This window comes from Manacus candei, unplaced genomic scaffold, assembly GCF_025592945.1.
Source record: "Manacus candei isolate 608988 ecotype Guabito, Panama unplaced genomic scaffold, ASM2559294v1 h1tg000023l, whole genome shotgun sequence".
Lineage (NCBI taxonomy): Eukaryota > Metazoa > Chordata > Aves > Passeriformes > Pipridae > Manacus > Manacus candei.
This window is the reverse complement of record NW_026138071.1, coordinates 1,287,876-1,309,212: the sequence shown is the minus strand read 5'-3', so window position 1 is coordinate 1,309,212 and position 21,337 is coordinate 1,287,876. Positions and strand designations below refer to the sequence as shown.

Sequence of the window (21,337 nt, the reverse complement as noted above, 5' to 3'; positions counted from 1 at the left end):
GTGATTGCTCCGTACCTGGAGATTTTGGGGTTGTAATCACTGGTTCTGAAGGAGTTGTTACAGTTTCATTACCGCTTCCTGATGAAGAGAAAAGAAACATGGCAGCACTGCTTAGCATCATCTGTTGGAAAAGCCTGGGAAAACTGTGCGTGCAGGACAACCTCTGAGAAAACTCCTTGGTCCCTAAACCTGGTCCCTCCGTTCAGCCCTGTGCTGCTGTGTGGCCCACCTCCCTCCCTCCCGGTGCTTCAACCAATCTCAGGCACAACTCCCTTGAGGGCACCAGCAGGGGCTGCCCTGGGCATGTCTTTGCAGGGATCCTCTTGCAGCCTGGCCTGGTGCAGTAGGCAAAAGTAGCAAGCAGGAAAACAGCAGCCTGCATATTCACAGTCTTGATCTGGGCACCTTTGTCTCCCCTGGGAGAGGATCTCAGGGACACCTGGCACAGGCACTCATCCCTCTCTGGGGGCACTGCAGAGCTCCCTGCAATTCAGTTCCTCCAATCTGTGCCCAGAAGGGGCTGCCTGAAGAGATTGCTCCTTACCTGGATTATTTGTGGTTGTATTCACTGATGGGGCAGTCGTTGATTCAGTTTCATTATCGCTTCCTGATGAAGAGAAAAGAAGAAACATGGCAGCACTGCTTAGCATTGTCTGTTGGAAAAGCTTGGGGCAACTCTGTCTGCACAGGACAAGCTGTGAGCACGTAGGTGGTGGGGGAGCCATGAGGGGCTGAGCAGCCAAAGCTTGAGCAGCCTTGCCCTGCCTTGGGCATCCTTGCATGTGGTGCCTGTGTCATCTGATGTGTCTGTGACCCCTTGTCCCCCAAAGCTCAGGGCTTGAACACGTGCCCCACACGGGCACTGCATTGCCCACAGCTTAGCTGTGCTCCCTGGCCACAGCTGTCTTGGCCACAACCACACACGTATTCCACCTGGCAGGAAAGCTCCCTCCAGCTTCCCAAGGAAGCACCACACATCCAGGAGCATCTGTCAGAGCAGCTTGAGCTGGGCCATCAGCCTCCTACAGACTGCACACCCTCCACTCCCCATAGGGAAACAACTCCCAGAAGGGCCCTGGCAGGGGCTGCCCTGGGCATGTCTTTGCAGAGATCCTCTTGCTGCCAGGCCGGTTGCAGGAGGCAAGGGCAGTAAGCAGGAAATTGGCAGCCTGCATATTCACAGCCCTGATCTGGGCACCTTTGACTCCCCTGGGAGAGAATCTCAGGGAAACCTGGGCACAGGCACTCATCCCTCTCTGAGGCACTGCAGAGCTCCCTGCAATTCAGTTCCTCCAATCTGTGCCCAGAGGAGGCTGCCTGAAGAGATTGCTCCTTACCTGGATTATTTGTGGTTGTATTCACTGATGGGGTAGTCGTTGGTTCAGTTTCATTATCGCTTCCTGATGAAGAGAAAACAAGGAACATGGCAGCACTGCTTAGCATTGTCTGTTGGAAAAGCTTGGGGCAACTCTGTGCGTGCAGGACAAGCTGTGAGCACGTAGGTGGTGGGGGAGCCATGAGGGGCTGAGCAGCCAAAGCTTGAGCAGCCTTGCCCTGCCTTGGGCATCCCTGCATGTGATGCCTGTGTCATCTGATGTGTCTGTGACCCCTTGTCCCCCAACTCTCAGGGCTTGAACACGTGCCCCACACGGGCACTGCATTGCCCACAGCTTAGCTCTGCTCCCTGGCCACAGCTGTCTTGGCCACAACCACACACGTATTCCACCTGGCAGGAAAGCTCCCTCCAGCTTCCCAAGGAAGCACCACACATCCGGGAGCATCTGTCAGAGCAGCTCGAGCAGGTCCATCAAGCTCATACAGCCAGCACACCCTCCGCTATCAAAAGAGGCCTTCTCCCCAAGAACATTCCTCAAGAACATTCCTCTGAAAGTTGGAGGCACAAGGTTGTTGATGATACTGGGCAATCGTGATGGGAAAATGGGAAACTATCAGGAAGGTTGCATTCCTGCAAGTCCCCCATGAAGGAAGAGCTGAGGGACTGGGGAGGCTGCCCCTCCTCTGCGTGACCCCAGCAGGGGCTTCGACCCACCTGGATGGGGCTTCCCAGTTCCACACTGGGACAGGTAGCTTGGCCAGGATGGAGGATGACAGGGAGGGACTGCTCCCTGGTCCCCAAACTCAGTCCCTGGGCTCAGCCCTGTGCTGCTGTGTGCCCAGCTCCCTCCCTGCCCGTGCTCCAACCAACCTCAGGCACAACTGCCTTCAAGGTGCTGGCAGGGGCTGCCCTGGGCATGTCTTTCTTTGCAGGGATCCTCTTGCAGCCAGGTCTGGTGCAGGAGGCAAAAGCAGCAAGCAGGAAAAGAGTAGCCTTCTCAAATCTTCCCCAACACTTGCTCCTTGAGACAAAGAGCAACAGGGAAATGGGGGAGGGTCGAGGGAATTCACAGCCTTGATCTGGGCACCTTTGACTCCCCTGGGAGAGGATCTCAGGGAAACCTGGGCACAGGCACTCATCCCTCTCTGGGGCACTGCAGAGCTCCCTGCAATTCAGTTCCTCCAATCTGTGCCCAGAGGAGGCTGCCTGAAGTGATTGCTCCTTACCTGGATTATTTGTGGTTGTATTCACTGATGGGGTAGTCGTTGGTTCAGTTTCATTATCGCTTCCTGATGAAGAGAAAACAAGGAACATGGTAGCACTGCTTAGCATTGTCTGTTGGAAAAGATTTGGGCAACTCTGTCCGCACAGGACAAGCTGTGAGCACGTAGGTGGTGGGGGAGCCATGAGGGGCTGAGCAGCCAAAGCTTGAGCAGCCTTGCCCTGCCTTGGGCATCCCTGCATGTGATGCCTGTGTCATCTGATGTGTCTGTGACCCCTTGTCCCCCAACTCTCAGGGCTTGAACACGTGCCCCACACGGGCACTGCATTGCCCACAGCTTAGCTCTGCTCCCTGGCCACAGCTGTCTTGGCCACAACCACACACGTATTCCACCTGGCAGGAAAGCTCCCTCCAGCTTCCCAAGGAAGCACCACACATCCAGGAGCATCTGTCAGAGCAGCTCGAGCTGGGCCATCAGCCTCCTACAGACTGCACACCCTCCACTCCCCATAGGGGATCAACTCCCTGAAGGGCCCTGGCAGGGGCTGCCCTGGGCATGTCTTTGCAGAGATCCTCTTGCAGCCAGGCCTGGTGCAGGAGGCAAGGGCAGTAAGCAGGAAATTGGCAGCCTGCATATTCACAGCCCTGATCTGGGCACCTTTGACTCCCCTGGGAGAGAATCTCAGGGAAACCTGGCACAGGCACTCATCCCTCTCTGGGGGCACTGCAGAGCTCCCTGCAATTCAGTTCCTCCAATCTGTGCCCAGAAGGGGTTGCCTGAAGAGATTGCTCCTTACCTGGATTATTTGTGGTTGTATTCACTGATGGGGCAGTCGTTGGTTCAGTTTCATTATCGCTTCCTGATGAAGAGAAAAGAAGGAACATGGCAGCACTGCTTAGCATTGTCTGTTGGAAAAGCTTGGGGCAACTCTGTGCGTGCAGGACAAGCTGTGAGCACGTAGGAGGTGGGGGAGCCATGAGGGGCTGAGCAACCAAAGCTTGAGCAGCCTTGCCCTGCCTTGGGCATCCCTGCATGTGATGCCTGTGTCATCTGATGTGTCTGTGACCCCTTGTCCCCCAAAGCTCAGGGCTTGAACACGTGTCGCACACGGGCACTGCATTGCCCACAGCTTAGCTCTGCTCCCTGGCCACAGCTGTCTTGGCCACAACCACACATGTATTCCACCTGGCAGGAAAGCTCCCTCCAGCTTCCCAAGGAAGCACCACACATCCAGGAGCATCTGTCAGAGCAGCTCGAGCAGGTCCATCAAGCTCATACAGCCAGCACACCCTCCGCTACCAAAAGAGGCCTTCTCCCCAAGAACATTCCTCAAGAACATTCCTCTGAAAGTTGGAGGCACAAGGTTGTTGATGATACTGGGCAATCATGATGGGAAAATGGGAAACTATCAGGAAGGTTGTAATCCTCCAAGTCCCCCATGAAGGAAGAGCTGAGGGACTGGGGAGGCTGCCCCTCCTCTGCGTGACCCCAGCAGGGGCTTCGACCCACCTGGATGGGGCTTCCCAGTTCCACACTGGGACAGGCAGCGTGGCCAGGATGGAGGATGACAGGGAGGGACTGCTCCCTGGTCCCCAAACTCAGTCCCTGGGCTCAGCCCTGTGCTGCTGTGTGCCCAGCTCCCTCCCTGCCCGTGCTCCAACCAACCTCAGGCACAACTGCCTTCAAGGTGCTGGCAGGGGCTGCCCTGGGCATGTCTTTCTTTGCAGGGATCCTCTTGCAGCCAGGTCTGGTGCAGGAGGCAAAAGCAGCAAGCAGGAAAAGAGTAGCCTTCTCAAATCTTCCCCAACACTTGCTCCTTGAGACAAAGAGCAACAGGGAAATGGGGGAGGGTCGAGGGAATTCACAGCCTTGATCTGGGCACCTTTGACTCCCCTGGGAGAGGATCTCAGGGAAACCTGGCACAGGCACTCATCCCTCTCTGGGGGCACTGCAGAGCTCCTTGCAATTCAGTTCCTCCAATCTGTGCCCAGAAGGGGCTGCCTGAAGAGATTGCTCCTTACCTGGATTATTTGTGGTTGTATTCACTGATGGGGCAGTCGTTGATTCAGTTTCATTATCGCTTCCTGATGAAAAGAAGGAACATGGCAGCACTGTCTAGCATTATCTGTTGGAAAAGCTTTGGGCAACTCTGTGCGTGCAGGACAAGCTGTGAGCACGTAGGAGGTGGGGGAGCCATGAGGGGCTGAGCAACCAAAGCTTGAGCAGCCTTGCCCTGCCTTGGGCATCCCTGCATGTGATGCCTGTGTCATCTGATGTGTCTGTGACCCCTTGTCCCCCAAAGCTCAGGGCTTGAACACGTGTCGCACACGGGCACTGCATTGCCCACAGCTTAGCTCTGCTCCCTGGCCACAGCTGTCTTGGCCACAACCACACACGTATTCCACCTGGCAGGAAAGCTCCCTCCAGCTTCCCAAGGAAGCACCACACATCTGGGAACATCTGTCAGAGCAGCTCGAGCTGGGCCATCAGCCTCCTACAGACTGCACACCCTCCACTCCCCATAGGGGATCAACTCCCTGAAGGGCCCTGGCAGGGGCTGCCCTGGGCATGTCTTTGCAGAGATCCTCTTGCAGCCAGGCCTGGTGCAGGAGGCAAGGGCAGTAAGCAGGAAATTGGCAGCCTGCATATTCACAGCCCTGATCTGGGCACCTTTGACTCCCCTGGGAGAGAATCTCAGGGAAACCTGGCACAGGCACTCATCCCTCTCTGGGGGCACTGCAGAGCTCCCTGCAATTCAGTTCCTCCAATCTGTGCCCAGAAGGGGTTGCCTGAAGAGATTGCTCCTTACCTGGATTATTTGTGGTTGTATTCACTGATGGGGCAGTCGTTGGTTCAGTTTCATTATCGCTTCCTGATGAAGAGAAAAGAAGGAACATGGCAGCACTGCTTAGCATTGTCTGTTGGAAAAGCTTGGGGCAACTCTGTCCGCACAGGACAAGCTGTGAGCACGTAGGAGGTGGGGGAGCCATGAGGGGCTGAGCAACCAAAGCTTGAGCAGCCTTGCCCTGCCTTGGGCATCCCTGCATGTGATGCCTGTGTCATCTGATGTGTCTGTGACCCCTTGTCCCCCAACTCTCAGGGCTTGAACACGTGTCGCACACGGGCACTGCATTGCCCACAGCTTAGCTCTGCTCCCTGGCCACAGCTGTCTTGGCCACAACCACACATGTATTCCACCTGGCAGGAAAGCTCCCTCCAGCTTCCCAAGGAAGCACCACACATCTGGGAACATCTGTCAGAGCAGCTCGAGCAGGTCCATCAAGCTCATACAGCCAGCACACCCTCCGCTACCAAAAGAGGCCTTCTCCCCAAGAACATTCCTCAAGAACATTCCTCTGAAAGTTGGAGGCACAAGGTTGTTGATGATACTGGGCAATCATGATGGGAAAATGGGAAACTATCAGGAAGGTTGTAATCCTCCAAGTCCCCCATGAAGGAAGAGCTGAGGGACTGGGGAGGCTGCCCCTCCTCTGCGTGACCCCAGCAGGAGCTTCGACCCACCTGGATGGGGCTTCCCAGCTCCACACTGGGACAGGCAGCTTGGCCAGGAAGGAGGATGACAGGGAGGGACTGCTCCCTGGTCCCCAAACTCAGTCCCTGGGCTCAGCCCCGTGCTGCTGTGTGCCCAGCTCCCTCCCTGCCCGTGCTCCAACCAACCTCAGGCACAACTGCCATCAGGGCTCTGGCAGAGGTTGCCCTGGGCATGTCTTTCTTTGCAGAGATCCTCTTGCAGCCAGGTCTGGTGCAGGAGGCAAAAGCAGCAAGCAGGAAAAGAGTAGCCTTCTCAAATCTTCCCCAACACTTGCTCCTTGAGACAAAGAGCAACAGGGAAATGGGGGAGGGTCGAGGGTATTCACAGCCTTGATCTGGGCACCTTTGACTCCCCTGGGAGAGGATCTCAGGGAAACCTGGGCACAGGCACTCATCCCTCTCTGGGGCACTGCAGAGCTCCCTGCAATTCAGTTCCTCCAATCTGTGCCCAGAAGGGGCTGCCTGAAGAGATTGCTCCTTACCTGGATTATTTGTGGTTGTATTCACTGATGGGGCAGTCGTTGGTTCAGTTTCATTATCGCTTCCTGATGAAGTGAAAAGAAGAAACATGGCAGCACTGCTTAGCATTGTCTGTTGGAAAAGCTTTGGGGCAACTCTGTGCGTGCAGGACAAGCTGTGGCCCATAGGTGGTGGGGGAGCCATGAGGGGCTGAGCAGCCAAAGCTTGAGCAGCCTTGCCCTGCCTTGGGTATCCCTGCATGTGATGCCTGTGTCATCTGATGTGTCTGTGACCCCTTGTCCCCCAACTCTCAGGGCTTGAACACGTGCCCCACACGGGCACTGCATTGCCCACAGCTTAGCTCTGCTCCCTGGCCACAGCTGTCTTGGCCACAACCACACACGTATTCCACCTGGCAGGAAAGCTCCCTCCAGCTTCCCAAGGAAGCACCACACATCCGGGAGCATCTGTCAGAGCAGCTCGAGCAGGTCCATCAAGCTCATACAGCCAGCACACCCTCCGCTATCAAAAGAGGCCTTCTCCCCAAGAACATTCCTCAAGAACATTCCTCTGAAAGTTGGAGGCACAAGGTTGTTGATGATACTGGGCAATCGTGATGGGAAAATGGGAAACTATCAGGAAGGTTGCATTCCTGCAAGTCCCCCATGAAGGAAGAGCTGAGGGACTGGGGAGGCTGCCCCTCCTCTGCGTGACCCCAGCAGGGGCTTCGACCCACCTGGATGGGGCTTCCCAGTTCCACACTGGGACAGGTAGCTTGGCCAGGATGGAGGATGACAGGGAGGGACTGCTCCCTGGTCCCCAAACTCAGTCCCTGGGCTCAGCCCTGTGCTGCTGTGTGCCCAGCTCCCTCCCTGCCCGTGCTCCAACCAACCTCAGGCACAACTGCCTTCAAGGTGCTGGCAGGGGCTGCCCTGGGCATGTCTTTCTTTGCAGGGATCCTCTTGCAGCCAGGTCTGGTGCAGGAGGCAAAAGCAGCAAGCAGGAAAAGAGTAGCCTTCTCAAATCTTCCCCAACACTTGCTCCTTGAGACAAAGAGCAACAGGGAAATGGGGGAGGGTCGAGGGAATTCACAGCCTTGATCTGGGCACCTTTGACTCCCCTGGGAGAGGATCTCAGGGAAACCTGGCACAGGCACTCATCCCTCTCTGGGGGCACTGCAGAGCTCCTTGCAATTCAGTTCCTCCAATCTGTGCCCAGAAGGGGCTGCCTGAAGAGATTGCTCCTTACCTGGATTATTTGTGGTTGTATTCACCGATGGAGCAGTCGTTGATTCAGTTTCATTATCGCTTCCTGATGAAAAGAAGGAACATGGCAGCACTGTCTAGCATTATCTGTTGGAAAAGTTTTGGGCAACTCTGTGCGTGCAGGACAAGCTGTGAGCACGTAGGTGGTGGGGGAGTCATGAGGGGCTGAGCAGCCAAAGCTTGAGCAGCCTTGCCCTGCCTTGGGCATCCCTGCATGTGATGCCTGTGTCATCTGATGTGTCTGTGACCCCTTGTCCCCCAAATCTCAGGGTTGAACACGTGTCGCACACGGGCACTGCATTGCCCACAGCTTAGCTCTGCTCCCTGGCCACAGCTGTCTTGGCCACAACCACACATGTATTCCACCTGGCAGGAAAGCTCCCTCCAGCTTCCCAAGGAAGCACCACACATCTGGGAACATCTGTCAGAGCAGCTCGAGCAGGTCCATCAAGCTCATACAGCCAGCACACCCTCCGCTACCAAAAGAGGCCTTCTCCCCAAGAACATTCCTCAAGAACATTCCTCTGAAAGTTGGAGGCACAAGGTTGTTGATGATACTGGGCAATCATGATGGGAAAATGGGAAACTATCAGGAAGGTTGTAATCCTCCAAGTCCCCCATGAAGGAAGAGCTGAGGGACTGGGGAGGCTGCCCCTCCTCTGCGTGACCCCAGCAGGAGCTTCGACCCACCTGGATGGGGCTTCCCAGCTCCACACTGGGACAGGCAGCTTGGCCAGGAAGGAGGATGACAGGGAGGGACTGCTCCCTGGTCCCCAAACTCAGTCCCTGGGCTCAGCCCCGTGCTGCTGTGTGCCCAGCTCCCTCCCTGCCCGTGCTCCAACCAACCTCAGGCACAACTGCCTTCAGGGCTCTGGCAGAGGTTGCCCTGGGCATGTCTTTCTTTGCAGAGATCCTCTTGCAGCCAGGTCTGGTGCAGGAGGCAAAAGCAGCAAGCAGGAAAAGAGTAGCCTTCTTAAATCTTCCCCAACACTTGCTCCTTGAGACAAAGAGCAACAGGGAAATGGGGGAGGGTCGAGGGAATTCACAGCCTTGATCTGGGCACCTTTGACTCCCCTGGGAGAGGATCTCAGGGAAACCTGGGCACAGGCACTCATCCCTCTCTGGGGCACTGAAGAGCTCCCTGCAATTCAGTTCCTCCAATCTGTGCCCAGAAGGGGCTGCCTGAAGAGATTGCTCCTTACCTGGATTATTTGTGGTTGTATTCACCGATGGAGCAGTCATTGATTCAGTTTCATTATCGCTTCCTGATGAAGAGTAAAGAAGGAACATGGCAGCACTGCTTAGCATTGTCTGTTGGAAAAGCTTGGGGCAACTCTGTGCGTGCAGGACAAGCTGTGGCCCATAGGTGGTGGGGGAGCCATGAGGGGCTGAGCAGCCAAAGCTTGAGCAGCCTTGCCCTGCCTTGGGCATCCCTGCATGTGATGCCTGTGTCATCTGATGTGTCTGTGACCCCTTGTCCCCCAACTCTCAGGGCTTGAACACGTGCCCCACACGGGCACTGCATTGCCCACAGCTTAGCTCTGCTCCCTGGCCACAGCTGTCTTGGCCACAACCACACACGTATTCCACCTGGCAGGAAAGCTCCCTCCAGTTTCCCAAGGAAGCACCACACATCCAGGAGCATCTGTCAGAGCAGCTCGAGCTGGGCCATCAGCCTCCTACAGACTGCACACCCTCCAATCCCCATAGGGGATCAACTCCCTGAAGTTCCCCGGCAGGGGCTGCCCTGGGCATGTCTTTGCAGAGATCCTCTTGCTGCCAGGCCGGTTGCAGGAGGCAAGGGCAGTAAGCAGGAAATTGGCAGCCTGCATATTCACAGCCCTGATCTGGGCACCTTTGACTCCCCTGGGAGAATCTCAGGGAAACCTGGCACAGGCACTCATCCCTCTCTGGGGGCACTGCAGAGCTCCTTGCAATTCAGTTCCTCCAATCTGTGCCCAGAAGGGGCTGCCTGAAGAGATTGCTCCTTACCTGGATTATTTGTGGTTGTATTCACTGATGGGGTAGTCGTTGGTTCAGTTTCATTATCGCTTCCTGATGAAGAGAAAAGAAGGAACATGGCAGCACTGCTTAGCATTGTCTGTTGGAAAAGCTTGGGGCAACTCTGTCCGCACAGGACAAGCTGTGAGCACGTAGGTGGTGGGGGAGCCATGAGGGGCTGAGCAGCCAAAGCTTGAGCAGCCTTGCCCTGCCTTGGGCATCCCTGCATGTGATGCCTGTGTCATCTGATGTGTCTGTGACCCCTTGTCCCCCAACTCTCAGGGCTTGAACACGTGCCCCACACGGGCACTGCATTGCCCACAGCTTAGCTCTGCTCCCTGGCCACAGCTGTCTTGGCCACAACCACACACGTATTCCACCTGGCAGGAAAGCTCCCTCCAGCTTCCCAAGGAAGCACCACACATCCGGGAGCATCTGTCAGAGCAGCTCGAGCAGGTCCATCAAGCTCATACAGCCAGCACACCCTCCGCTATCAAAAGAGGCCTTCTCCCCAAGAACATTCCTCAAGAACATTCCTCTGAAAGTTGGAGGCACAAGGTTGTTGATGATACTGGGCAATCGTGATGGGAAAATGGGAAACTATCAGGAAGGTTGCATTCCTGCAAGTCCCCCATGAAGGAAGAGCTGAGGGACTGGGGAGGCTGCCCCTCCTCTGCGTGACCCCAGCAGGGGCTTCGACCCACCTGGATGGGGCTTCCCAGCTCCACACTGGGACAGGTAGCTTGGCCAGGATGGAGGATGACAGGGAGGGACTGCTCCCTGGTCCCCAAACTCAGTCCCTGGGTTCAGCCCCGTGCTGCTGTGTGCCCAGCTCCCTCCCTGCCCGTGCTCCAACCAACCTCAGGCACAACTGCCTTCAGGGCTCTGGCAGGGGCTGCCCTGGGCATGTCTTTCTTTGCAGGGATCCTCTTGCAGCCAGGTCTGGTGCAGGAGGCAAAAGCAGCAAGCAGGAAAAGAGTAGCCTTCTCAAATCTTCCCCAACACTTGCTCCTTGAGACAAAGAGCAACAGGGAAATGGGGGAGGGTCGAGGGAACTCACAGCCTTGATCTGGGCACCTTTGACTCCCCTGGGAGAGGATCTCAGGGAAACCTGGGCACAGGCACTCATCCCTCTCTGGGGCACTGCAGAGCTCCCTGCAATTCAGTTCCTCCAATCTGTGCCCAGAGGAGGCTGCCTGAAGAGATTGCTCCTTACCTGGATTATTTGTGGTTGTATTCACTGATGGGGCAGTCGTTGGTTCAGTTTCATTATCGCTTCCTGATGAAGAGAAAACAAGGAACATGGCAGCACTGCTTAGCATTGTCTGTTGGAAAAGATTTGGGCAACTCTGTCCGCACAGGACAAGCTGTGAGCACGTAGGTGGTGGGGGAGCCATGAGGGGCTGAGTAGCCAAAGCTTGAGCAGCCTTGCCCTGCCTTGGGCATCCCTGCATGTGGTGCCTGTGTCATCTGATGTGTCTGTGACCCCTTGTCCCCCAACTCTCAGGGCTTGAACACGTGCCCCACACGGGCACTGCATTGCCCACAGCTTAGCTGTGCTCCCTGGCCACAGCTGTCTCGGCCACAACCACACACGTATTCCACTTGGCAGGAAAGCTCCCTCCAGCTTCCCAAGGAAGCACCACACATCCAGGAGCATATGTCAGAGCAGCTTGAGCTGGGCCATCAGCCTCCTACAGAAGGCACACCCTACACTCCCCATAAGGGAACAACTCCCTGAAGTTCCCCGGCAGGGGCTGCCCTGGGCATTTCTTTGCAGGGATCCTCTTGCAGCCAGGCCTGGTGCAGGAGGCAAGGGCAGTAAGCAGGAAAACAGCAGCCTGCATATTCACAGCTTTGATCTGGGCACCTTTGACTCCCCTGGGAGAGGGTCTCAGGGAAACCTGGCACAGGCACTCATCCCTCTCTGGGGGCACTGCAGAGCTCCCTGCAATTCAGTTCCTCCAATCTGTGCCCAGAGGAGGCTGCCTGAAGAGATTGCTCCTTACCTGGATTATTTGTGGTTGTATTCACTGATGGGGCAGTCGTTGGTTCAGTTTCATTATCGCTTCCTGATGAAGAGAAAAGAAGAAACATGGCAGCACTGCTTAGCATTGTCTGTTGGAAAAGCTTGGGGCAACTCTGTGCGTGCAGGACAAGTTGTGAGCACGTAGGAGGTGGGGGAGCCATGAGGGGCTGAGCAGCCAAAGCTTGAGCAGCCTTGCCCTGCCTTGGGCATCCCTGCATGTGATGCCTGTGTCATCTGATGTGTGGATGAGGGCACTGTGCCTACCATTATGAAATTAACAGATGACACCAAGTTGCAGGGGGGTGAGTGTCAATCTGCTGGAAGGCAGGAAGGCTCTCCAGAGGCACCTGGATAGGCTGGATTGATGGACCAAATCCAGTAGTATGGGGTTCAACAGGACCAAGTGCCGGGTCCTGCACTTTGGCCACAACAACCCCCTGCCGCGCTACAGGCTGGGGACAGAATGGCTGGAGAGCAGCCAGGCAGAAAGGGAGCTGGGGAGTCTGACTGACAGGAAGTTGAACATGAACCAGCAGTGTGCCCAGGTAGCCAAGAAGGCCAATGGCATCCTGGCCTGTACCAGGAATAGTGTGGCCAGCAGGAGCAGGGAAGAGATTCTTCCCCTGCACTCAGTGCTGGTGAGGTCACACCTTGGGTATTGTGTGCAGTTCTGGGCCCCTCAGTTCAGGAAGGATATTGAGGTGCTGGAGCAGGTCCAGAGAAGAGCAATGAGACTGGTGAAGGGACTGGAGCACAAGCCTTCTGAGGAGTGGCTGAGGGAGCTGGTTTTGTTTAGCCTGGAGAAGAGGGGGCTCAGGGGAGACCTCATCACTCTCTACAACTACCTGAAAGGAGGTTGTAGCCAGGTGGGTATCAGTCACTTCTCCCAGACAACCAGCAACAGGACAAGCAGGCACAGTCTAAAGCTGTGCCAGGGGAGGTTTGGGTCAGACATGAGAAAGAAGTTCTTGACAGAGAAAGTGATTGGGCGTTGGAATGGGCTTTCCAGGTAGGTGGTAGTGTCACTGTCCCTGGAGGGATTTAACAAGAGTCTGGATGTGGCGCTTGGTGCCATGGTCTGGCAGATAAGTTTTAGGTCAAAGGTTGGACTCAATGATCTCAGATGTCTTTTCCAGCCTAGATGATTCAGGAAGGAACTGCTCCCTGGTCCCCAAACCCGGTCCCTGGGCTCAGCCCTGTGATGCTGTGTGGCCCAGTTCCCTTCCTGCCCGTGCTCCGACCAACCTCAGGCACAACTGCCTTCAGAGCCTTGGCAGGGGATGCCCTGGGTATGTCTTTGCAGGGATCCTCTTGCAGCCAGGCCTAGTGCAGGAGGCAAAGGCACCAAGCAGGAAAGCATCTCATATCTTCCCCAACACTTTCTCCTTGCAGGAAAGAGCAGGAGGAAAATAGGGAAGTGTGGAGGGTATTCACAACCGTAATTTGGGCACCTTTGTCTCCCCTGGGAGAGGATCTCAGGGAAAGTTAGGCAAGGGAACACATCTCTATGGGAACTGCAGAGATCTGTTGGACTTGGTTACTCCAGTCTGTACCCAGAAGTTTCTGTCTGATGGTTTTTCTCCTTACCTGGAGTTTTTGAGGTTGGTGGTACAGTTGCTGATTCTTCTCCTTCTGAGGTAGCAGTGGTTTCTGATGAAGGGAAAAGAAGAGAGTTTGCAGCTCTGGGAACTCTGTGCATGCAGGACAGCTTAGGAGGCAGATACCTGCAAGGGGTCCTGTCTGGGGCTGAACAGCTAGAACTCTGGGTAGCCTTACCTTGCCTTTGGGCTTTCCCCTGGCCTCATGCATCATTGTGTTACTTTTTCTCTCACAGTCATTTTCTCTGACCCTGCCATTGGAATCCTTATTACCAATCGCAGGTTTAAACTCTCCCTGCCTTTCTCCTCTACGTGAGTTGTAGGCACACACATTTCTCCCTGCAGTGCAGACTGTCAGAGCAAGGTCTGGGGCATCCCATTCACTAGGAAGTGACCCCTGGGCTGAGCACTACTGGAGCACCATTGAAAACTCTCTGTAGACTCTTTCAGAGCAGTGGAAGGATGACTGCCTTTGCTAGCACCTGCTCTTGTGCAAATTTATGTGGACACTGAAAGCAGACAATTTCTGTTCAATGAGTGCTTGTTCTGCTACATTATCGTCAGCGGTATCAAGACCCTTTTTCCTGAATCACAATTCCATGCAGTTATGACAGTTTTCATTATTTTTTGTCTTTTCCTTCCTTTTATAATTCTTTCTAAATAAAGAGAAACCTTGCTGATACCAGACAATAGGTAAAAAAATTTCCTCACACTTTGGTTTCAGCATTCCGTCATTGTGTTTACTCTTCCAAAGTATTTCAGATATTTATTTTGAAGTTTGTTTGTTTGTTTTTAATTTATTTAAACTGTATAATTCTCAACTCTTGGTATAAATGTGTTGGGGGTTTGGGGTTTTGATGGTTTTTTTTGGTTGGTCGGTTAGTTGGTTGGTTTGGTTTGGGGTGTTCTTCTTAGAAGTAAGGAAAACAAATACTAAACCAGCCTTAGTGATAAATGTGTGATACTTACAAATGGCCAGTTTGGATCATATGAACTAACTTTAATATGAATTAGTTAATATATTTTAGGAATAAACTTATTTACTCTGAGTTATGCTGCTGCAATCATAATTTAATCTAAAACATTAATAGCATGCAGCTGTGGGACTAATGCATTTGTGGCTAAAATCTGTGTCACTATCACACTCTTCAAGCTGATATATTAAAAAATATTGCAAATCTCAGTAGACATTTGAAAAGTAGGCCCCACTTTTCTGGAGTTTTGTAGTACTTTGAAAATCCAAAGTGAGGAAAATCTTTTAAACCTTTTTCTCCTAGTCAATAAAGCTTATGTAGAAAAGGCATGTGAAAAAGACAAGTAATCCATTTGTCTCCTCTACGTGAAGGGAAAACATGAGCAATTGTACCAGTTCTCTGCCAATGCTTCTGCCTCCACTGGTCACTGAGTTCTAAATACAGCATTATGTGTTCCCAGTCAATGTAAAGAAATGTACTTTTTCCTATAACCATGATATAATATGAATCTAAGTTAGCCACAAGCCATGGATGTTGGGGCAACAATCCCTTACACAACTAGCCATTTTTTTACAATGACTGTTAGCCTCAAAAGGCTCTGGCTAACAGTTGCCCAGGAGTACCCTTTGGACTCAGGAAGAACAGCATCTGTGGTGACAGCAGAGCACATGAGCTACAATTGAACCTTTCTGATGAACTTGTCAAAGGTAACCTGAGCAAAGATGGCTGATTTATGGCTCTGTGTGCCTGGACCTAGCTTTCTATGTAATGAAACAGGATATGTTAATGGACTTAAGCATTTACTGCGGCAATAAAGAAATGGATGTTAGGACCAAGGTTATGGAACAGCAGAGACATCTGGCTGCTGAGCAGGGCAGGGCCCTTGCCAGTACTATTCAAATGGACATATCCTGCAAGGCTTTTAACAATGTTTGCTTAGAAAGAAAAAAGTTTCTGGGCTGACCCATTCTGATGCAAAGTCTGTTGAAGAAAGTGAAATACATTGCTTTCAGTAACTCTTGGGTTAAGATTTTTCACATCTTGTTGTTACCTACAAGCCTCCAAACAGAAAACCAACCAACAGTCCTGAAGACTTCTATGCTCATGATTTATAGCTGAAAATTGGTCTGTAGCATATTGTAGATGTTGCTGGAAATACATATGTTCACTCACAGTAGTCAACAGAGCCCCACAACCATCTGTCACCAATTGCAAGCTTAACAGGTCCTAATTTGGCTCATACCTCTGTAATTTTATCTTTGTATTACCTGGGAATTCCTGTCCTCTCACAGCTTCAAGTTGCCACAAAACTCTTCATATAGTTGCTTTAATTCTACTCCTGCTGATGCCTTCACCCCCTCATATCTGAGTATCAGGGAAAGGCAAGTTTGGGCGGAGGCTCTGACCCACAACAACCAAGTTTGTCACAATGCCGGAAAAAGTAGTAAGTGGCTTAAGGAATGATACCTGCCCTTTAGTTTGAACAGACCACGGTACAAGCCTTTTGCAAGCTAGTGGTGATGTTTCCATTAATTTATTTCAACAGGAGGGAACTAAAGCTCTGCAAGCCAGTTCAGGTGGCACTGCTTTCCAGACAAGGAGCCTCTGGCCGGAAGGGCACTGGGGTGGAACAGTTGCACCTTTTGTTATGAGTGTAACAGAGCTTGAATTACCTGGCTTTAGTGTGGAAGTCCTGCAAACTGCTCTTGGAATAGGCTAAATTAGGTTAATCACAGGCACCAGTGATTTTGAATTGTTCTGTGAACAAGGAAAACTGTTGGCTTGCAGTGACATCTTTCATCATTAATTAATCAAAATCTAGACATGCTGAATTGTGTATCACCACTGACTTCTCAGCAGCTGCTGAAAGTACTAAGCAATCCATTCACTGCCACACAATAGTTGCTCTCATAAATCCCAAAACAGAAGATAGTGTTTCTTACCTTTCAAAAGGCCCAACACCAGGCTGAGCAACACAGCGAGGAATACACGGCGTCTCATTGCTGCTTCTGTTGCTGCTGCTACTTGCTGCTAAACCTTAGAGAAAGTGCTTTTCTCCTCTGGCGTCAGCTCATTTAAGGTCCCAGCCACAGGTAGAAAGTTCAGCCCTGAGCTGACGTCATGGTGGCAAGTGGCAAATGATAGATTCAAGCTGTGTTGTATTTCCTCTTCAGGCTGGGAGGAGATTTCTGGACTGGCAGCGTTCTTCCTTTAAGTCATAAATATCTGACACAAGGAAGTTACCACTAAATAAGCTGACATGGGAACTGACAGCACACCAGCTATCCCCTGCTAGTTTTCTATACCAACACCTTCAGTGCAAATTAAATGGAGGGTGCCATATAACCTGTTCTTAAAGTGGAAGAGGTGACCCCATCCCAAGGCATGCTTATTATGCACTTGGAAAATAGTACCTGGGATCCACATGCTCACTTCTCTTGCAATAAATTACCAGCACAGACAAGCTCCATGCCTCAAACTCTGATTATTTCTTTCTTACAAGCAAAATCCTGTGCCAAAGCACTTCTTACTGCTTAACAGGGTAAAAAGAAACAGAAAACACCCGCACCTTTGACATCAAAGAAGCAGGACTGACCTTGGCTTTTCTGGTAGTGATTATGGCTGTTTTGTTTGCTGCCATCTTATGTGTGTTGTGGGCTCGCTAAAGTGGTGGACCAAGAGAAGGAGGAGCAGGCAGCACAGCCAGCAGATGTTTGTGTTCAAGTGGCAGCATTCCTTTCTTGAGAGGAAGTGTTCTCCTGCTGGGTTGACATTTTTAAGTAGGGATGGTCAGGCTGGAGCAGGAAGCCTATAGCAGATCTAGAAATGACAAATAACCCAGAAGGCCATGAAGCAGGTAACACAGCTGTGATGCAGGGAAAATAGGTTGGAGACTGAGACTTTTTGACATTGCATGCCAGGAAGCCTCTGAAAATTGCCAGATAGAGACCAAGATGGGAAAAAAGGTCTCTTTGGGGAGGATTTGGTTTTCTCGAACTCTCTTATTTTTAGCTGCCTCCCCTGCCTAAGTTCTCCAGCTGAACAGTACCTTTGTTCTGCTTTGTGCTCCAGTAAAATGCATTGCTTGAGACCATTAGAAATCAGATGGGCCACAGTGGTTTCCAGTTCCTCCTTTTCAGGCAAAGGTGTAATTTTTCTCACTTTGAAGGTCTGGGTGATCCTGTATCCTGCCACAACTGCCAGTAAAGTCTTTCTGTGAAGTAAACACAGATTATCCCATCATTATCAGACACAGACAAGAAGGATGAGCAACCCATTGGTTATCCCCTGCAAAGTCATGTCTAATGGCTATGTAGCTGGTCTCTGGCAAACTCAGCTGCCAGAAACACTGGCAGGTTATAAACACACTACTGAATTCCAGGTAACAGCTCTGTGTGTTAAACAGCTCTCCCTTCTGCTTTTGTTTGATCTTCTGTTTTAAGAACAAGAAATGAAGTCTCAGGTACTAATCTCCTATATTGAAGGGGTGGTTCTCCTTGTATGTAGGAGGGTGGGAGAGACCAGAAGTATTACGCAAGTAATTTCTCAGCTTAGGGTTGTCTTAAAATTTTACCTTGCACTGAACCAGGAAACACTGTTGGCTTGCAGGTAGTAAAAACGGTGGTATGCCTCTTGCTGGCACGGGGAGTGAACTGCCTCATCCCTCTTCACTCTGCCATGTGAACCTGCTCAGGGTGTGGAGCCTGAAATGTGGGATGATTTGTCTGCATCCTCCTTTGCTCCTCTGTCCCCGAAGCCCCTCCAGTGCAGCCTGCTCCCCACTCCTACTCCTAATCTCCACAGTGATACCCTGGCAGCACCTACCCTTCCTATGGCAGGCTGGGACAGGACCCCAGACCCCTCAGGAGCTGGTGCTGAGGGGGATGTGCTGGTTTGGAAGCAGCCCACGCTTGCTGTCAGGGAGCTGCAGGGCCGAGGGCACTGGGGGTACCAGGAGCAACCAGGGCCCATTGCACTGCCCCCAGCTGGGAAGCAGGGCTGTCCTGCCAGGATGGCTGGGGCAGAGCCAGTCCTGAGCCATTATGGGGGCCCCTCAGCCCCCCTCCCACTCTGGCTGCCTCTCCAGGCCATGCTGGATTCAGCTCCTGCCCCTGCTGCTACTCCCTCCCATACCAGTCGCCCAATCAGTTCCTCCAGGCCCCTCCTTAAGACTCCACTTTGCCAAGGAGCTGACAGAAAAAGGGGAGGAAATGGCTGGGAAGTGTTTGTCCCCTGTGCGCTGTGCTTCCCTGCTTGATCAGCGTCCAGCCTCCACCCCAGGCCACCACCTCCCTCCCAGATTCAGGGGCATCCAAAGGGGACATCCAAAAACTAATCCCAAAGTCTCATTAGAACAACACATTTCAGTGCTGTGATCCCCTCAGACATCAGCCATCCGAGGGAGCCGCAGCACGGGCTTCAAGTGGAAATGGGTGTGCAGAGGGAACAAACCTGACTGTGGAGGGTGTTTGGCAGAGCTGTATGCCACTCATCGTCCAGGGATGTCCATGTCCCAGATCTAGACTCTTCAGTCATTGCAATACATTCAGATTTTCCAGTGTTGCCTCAAGGTGCAGCTAGACTAACCCAGGTCTTGAAATCTTCCCGTTGGCTGTGAAGTGAGTGTGTAGGAACAAGAGAACTTCTCAGGGCACTATTGAAAATGAAAGTCAGGTTCTTCAGCAGGTGTAAATGGTGCAGCTTTGCTGCCTATACTAGTGTCTAAAGGTTGAGCATGCAGCCTGCACGTTAAAACTTTTCTCTACAGTAAATGCACATCAGGAGCTGGTGTATTACCTGTATTTTTTGACTTTGTTTCTATTCCTACCTGATTGTTTATATCTATTACGATCACAGTTTTGGCAGAGTGAATCATTTGCAATGCAAAAGGCACCAGTTCCTCCAGGAAATAATGCGCTGAACAGACATACATCTTCACATACCAGAATTTTCGTCTCTACTTGCCTTTCCCTGTCCATTTTGTGACACACCAGTGGTCACAACAGGGCCTCTCCAGGAAGAAGGGGAGTGACAGGCTGTATGTGCCCCATTGCTTGCCGATTTGTGAGGGAATTAGTAATAGAGATTCAGTGGTTTAGGAGAACAGATGCAGAGAATTGCCAAAACAGGAGAACTGATGTCAGTGAAACATCAGCAGGTACAGTTATTAACGAAGTCATTAGGCACACATTTAGACAATAGATAGTTGACTGCTAGTCCAGACAAATTCAACAGCCACAATAGTTGTGATGTCCTTCAAGGAATTATGAAGAAAACCTTCTTTGAAGAAATAACTAAATAACTTTCCAGAAGCTGTAAAAACAAATTGGTGTGTCAAAGCTCAGATATAACACTGAACACTGAAAAATTGTCATGGAATAGAAACTATGCTATGTTTAGTAACAAACACAGTAGTTGCTCTTGTCAATGCTTGTTTATGCCAGCAAAACGAAGTATCAGAGGTAAAAGGCCTTATTATCTATTAGGAAGTTCATAGTCCTGTGTAACCTCATTATATAAGTTGCATGTAATCAAGGGGCTATCATGCTACCAGAAGATATACAATAAAGTAGGAACAAGTGTCTTTTACAGCTCTTCATGTGTGTCATCTTGATACTTTCTTCCCACATATTTTTCAATCCTATTCCTTACCGGATTCCTCTACATTTTGCTATCTCATGTAAATTTGGTTCATCCACTATATATTATATACACAAGCAGAAATGTATGTTGTAATTAGCTAAAAGTAAAAAAAAAACCTTCAGAAAGTCTAAATCAAAGTGCTATACATACAGATTCATGCATAATCAGGGGAAGCAGATGCACTTTGACTTCTTTTCAGGTGGTTCCCAAGATGGCTGAAGGCACACACAGTGGGTGCATTCAGTGGTCTCAGAGGCACTGGTATGCAAATCTGAAGTGGGCAGGACTGTTAAATCATGTACTTGTCCATAACTCCAAAGATCTTTTACCTAGTCCCATGGCAATGTTGTGACCCATCCTTTCTTGCTGTTAATTTCCTTAAAAGTTACCAATGTCACATAGAAAGTAGAATAACTTACAAGAGTCTTGGTAACAAAACTGAGGCACAGCTAACAGTCCTTCTCTTGCAAATGAACAGAACCGCAGAGTTCATCATGTTTCTCTCCCCTTTATTTTCCCACCAGAGTCTTACTAGACAAGGAGCAGGCATAAAACACAATTCTGTACTGTATCAAAACAGAAAGTAGACAGAAGTTTCAGGATGTAGCAGGAAGTATGTCTTACACTCTGCATTGCTCTGCGAGTAGCACCCACTTCATCTGAGGCAGCTGTCTGGTGTGGGATCTTGGGTCAAGAGTGAGGGATGTCTTACCATGGGGTGAGCTGCTCTCTATGGATGCTTGTCTCTTTTCATGGCTTCTGGAGGAGCCAGATGGTGGGTTCAAAATGGCCACCTAATTTTTGATAGGACAGATGAATCCCACCTTAGTCCCATCTGATTGCTATCATAGCCATGTTGTACTGCTCTGGAGCAATATAGGAAAAAATTGACCCAGCTGAACATACCTGCCATTGCTCCAAATGCTCTTCCACATCATGGTTTTTCCCAGCAGCCTTCATGGATTCAAGGTGCCCTCCTTCTTCCTCTGAGGGACACTCAGCTGCATATCCTTCACAGTCCCCAGCAGCACTTACTGAGACAGGAGTGATCTCACTGTGGTCAGGTCCAGTCCCTTGCCCTTGCAAACAGCCCTGCTGCACCTGCATCTCCTGAGGTTGTCCTCCCTTTCAACATGCACTCACACACATAAACACACAACTTCACCAATTCCAGTAGGACGAAAAATTAAACTGATGAAAAATTAAAATTAGACTGAGTTGCTCAGTGCTACCAAAATAAATGTATCAGAACACAAG

General features: G+C 51.5%; 2 protein-coding genes across 62 annotated transcripts in view; one reads left to right on the top strand and one right to left on the bottom strand.

Annotated features, from left to right (window-relative positions):
• Nucleotides 1-16,565, bottom strand: part of MUC13 (mucin 13, cell surface associated) — a 29,986-nt gene extending 13,421 nt beyond the window's left edge. The window contains exons 1-13 of one of the 50 annotated variants that reach the window (XM_051787569.1): nt 16,381-16,563; nt 13,453-13,515; nt 11,846-11,908; nt 11,053-11,115; nt 9,828-9,890; nt 7,819-7,881; nt 6,594-6,656; nt 5,369-5,431; nt 4,581-4,643; nt 3,356-3,418; nt 2,563-2,625; nt 545-607; nt 16-78 (exon numbers count right to left, since the gene is read on the bottom strand). In XM_051787569.1, coding sequence (XP_051643529.1) covers nt 16-78; nt 545-607; nt 2,563-2,625; nt 3,356-3,418; nt 4,581-4,643; nt 5,369-5,431; nt 6,594-6,656; nt 7,819-7,881; nt 9,828-9,890; nt 11,053-11,115; nt 11,846-11,908; nt 13,453-13,515; nt 16,381-16,438 — 814 coding nt within the window. In that variant the 5' untranslated portion in view covers nt 16,439-16,563. Of the gene's footprint in view, nt 1-15; nt 79-544; nt 608-1,337; nt 1,401-2,562; nt 2,626-3,355; nt 3,419-4,580; nt 4,644-5,368; nt 5,432-6,593; nt 6,657-7,818; nt 7,882-9,827; nt 9,891-11,052; nt 11,116-11,845; nt 11,909-13,452; nt 13,516-16,380 lie in introns of all 50 variants that reach the window. The other 49 variants (XM_051787570.1, XM_051787580.1, XM_051787581.1 and 46 more) reach the window with 49 other exon arrangements.
• On the top strand, nt 575-13,442 carry LOC127471109 (uncharacterized). 12 transcript variants are annotated; one of them, XR_007904567.1, is made up of 3 exons: nt 1,426-1,505; nt 3,524-3,922; nt 7,161-7,217. XR_007904567.1 is itself a non-coding variant. In XM_051787643.1 (2 exons), the coding sequence occupies exon 2, from the start codon at nt 12,249-12,251 to the stop codon at nt 12,876-12,878; it is 630 nt and encodes a 209-aa protein (XP_051643603.1). In that variant the 5' UTR covers nt 575-712; nt 12,014-12,248; the 3' UTR covers nt 12,879-13,442. The 12 variants fall into 12 exon arrangements, 5 of the variants coding, with proteins under 5 accessions (XP_051643603.1, XP_051643602.1, XP_051643605.1 ...); XR_007904566.1 differs by lacking the exon at nt 7,161-7,217 and adding an exon at nt 6,318-6,583 and having other exon boundaries at nt 3,524-4,304; XM_051787643.1 differs by lacking the exons at nt 1,426-1,505; nt 3,524-3,922; nt 7,161-7,217 and adding exons at nt 575-712; nt 12,014-13,442.
• Nucleotides 16,566-21,337: the final 4,772 nt, after the last annotated feature.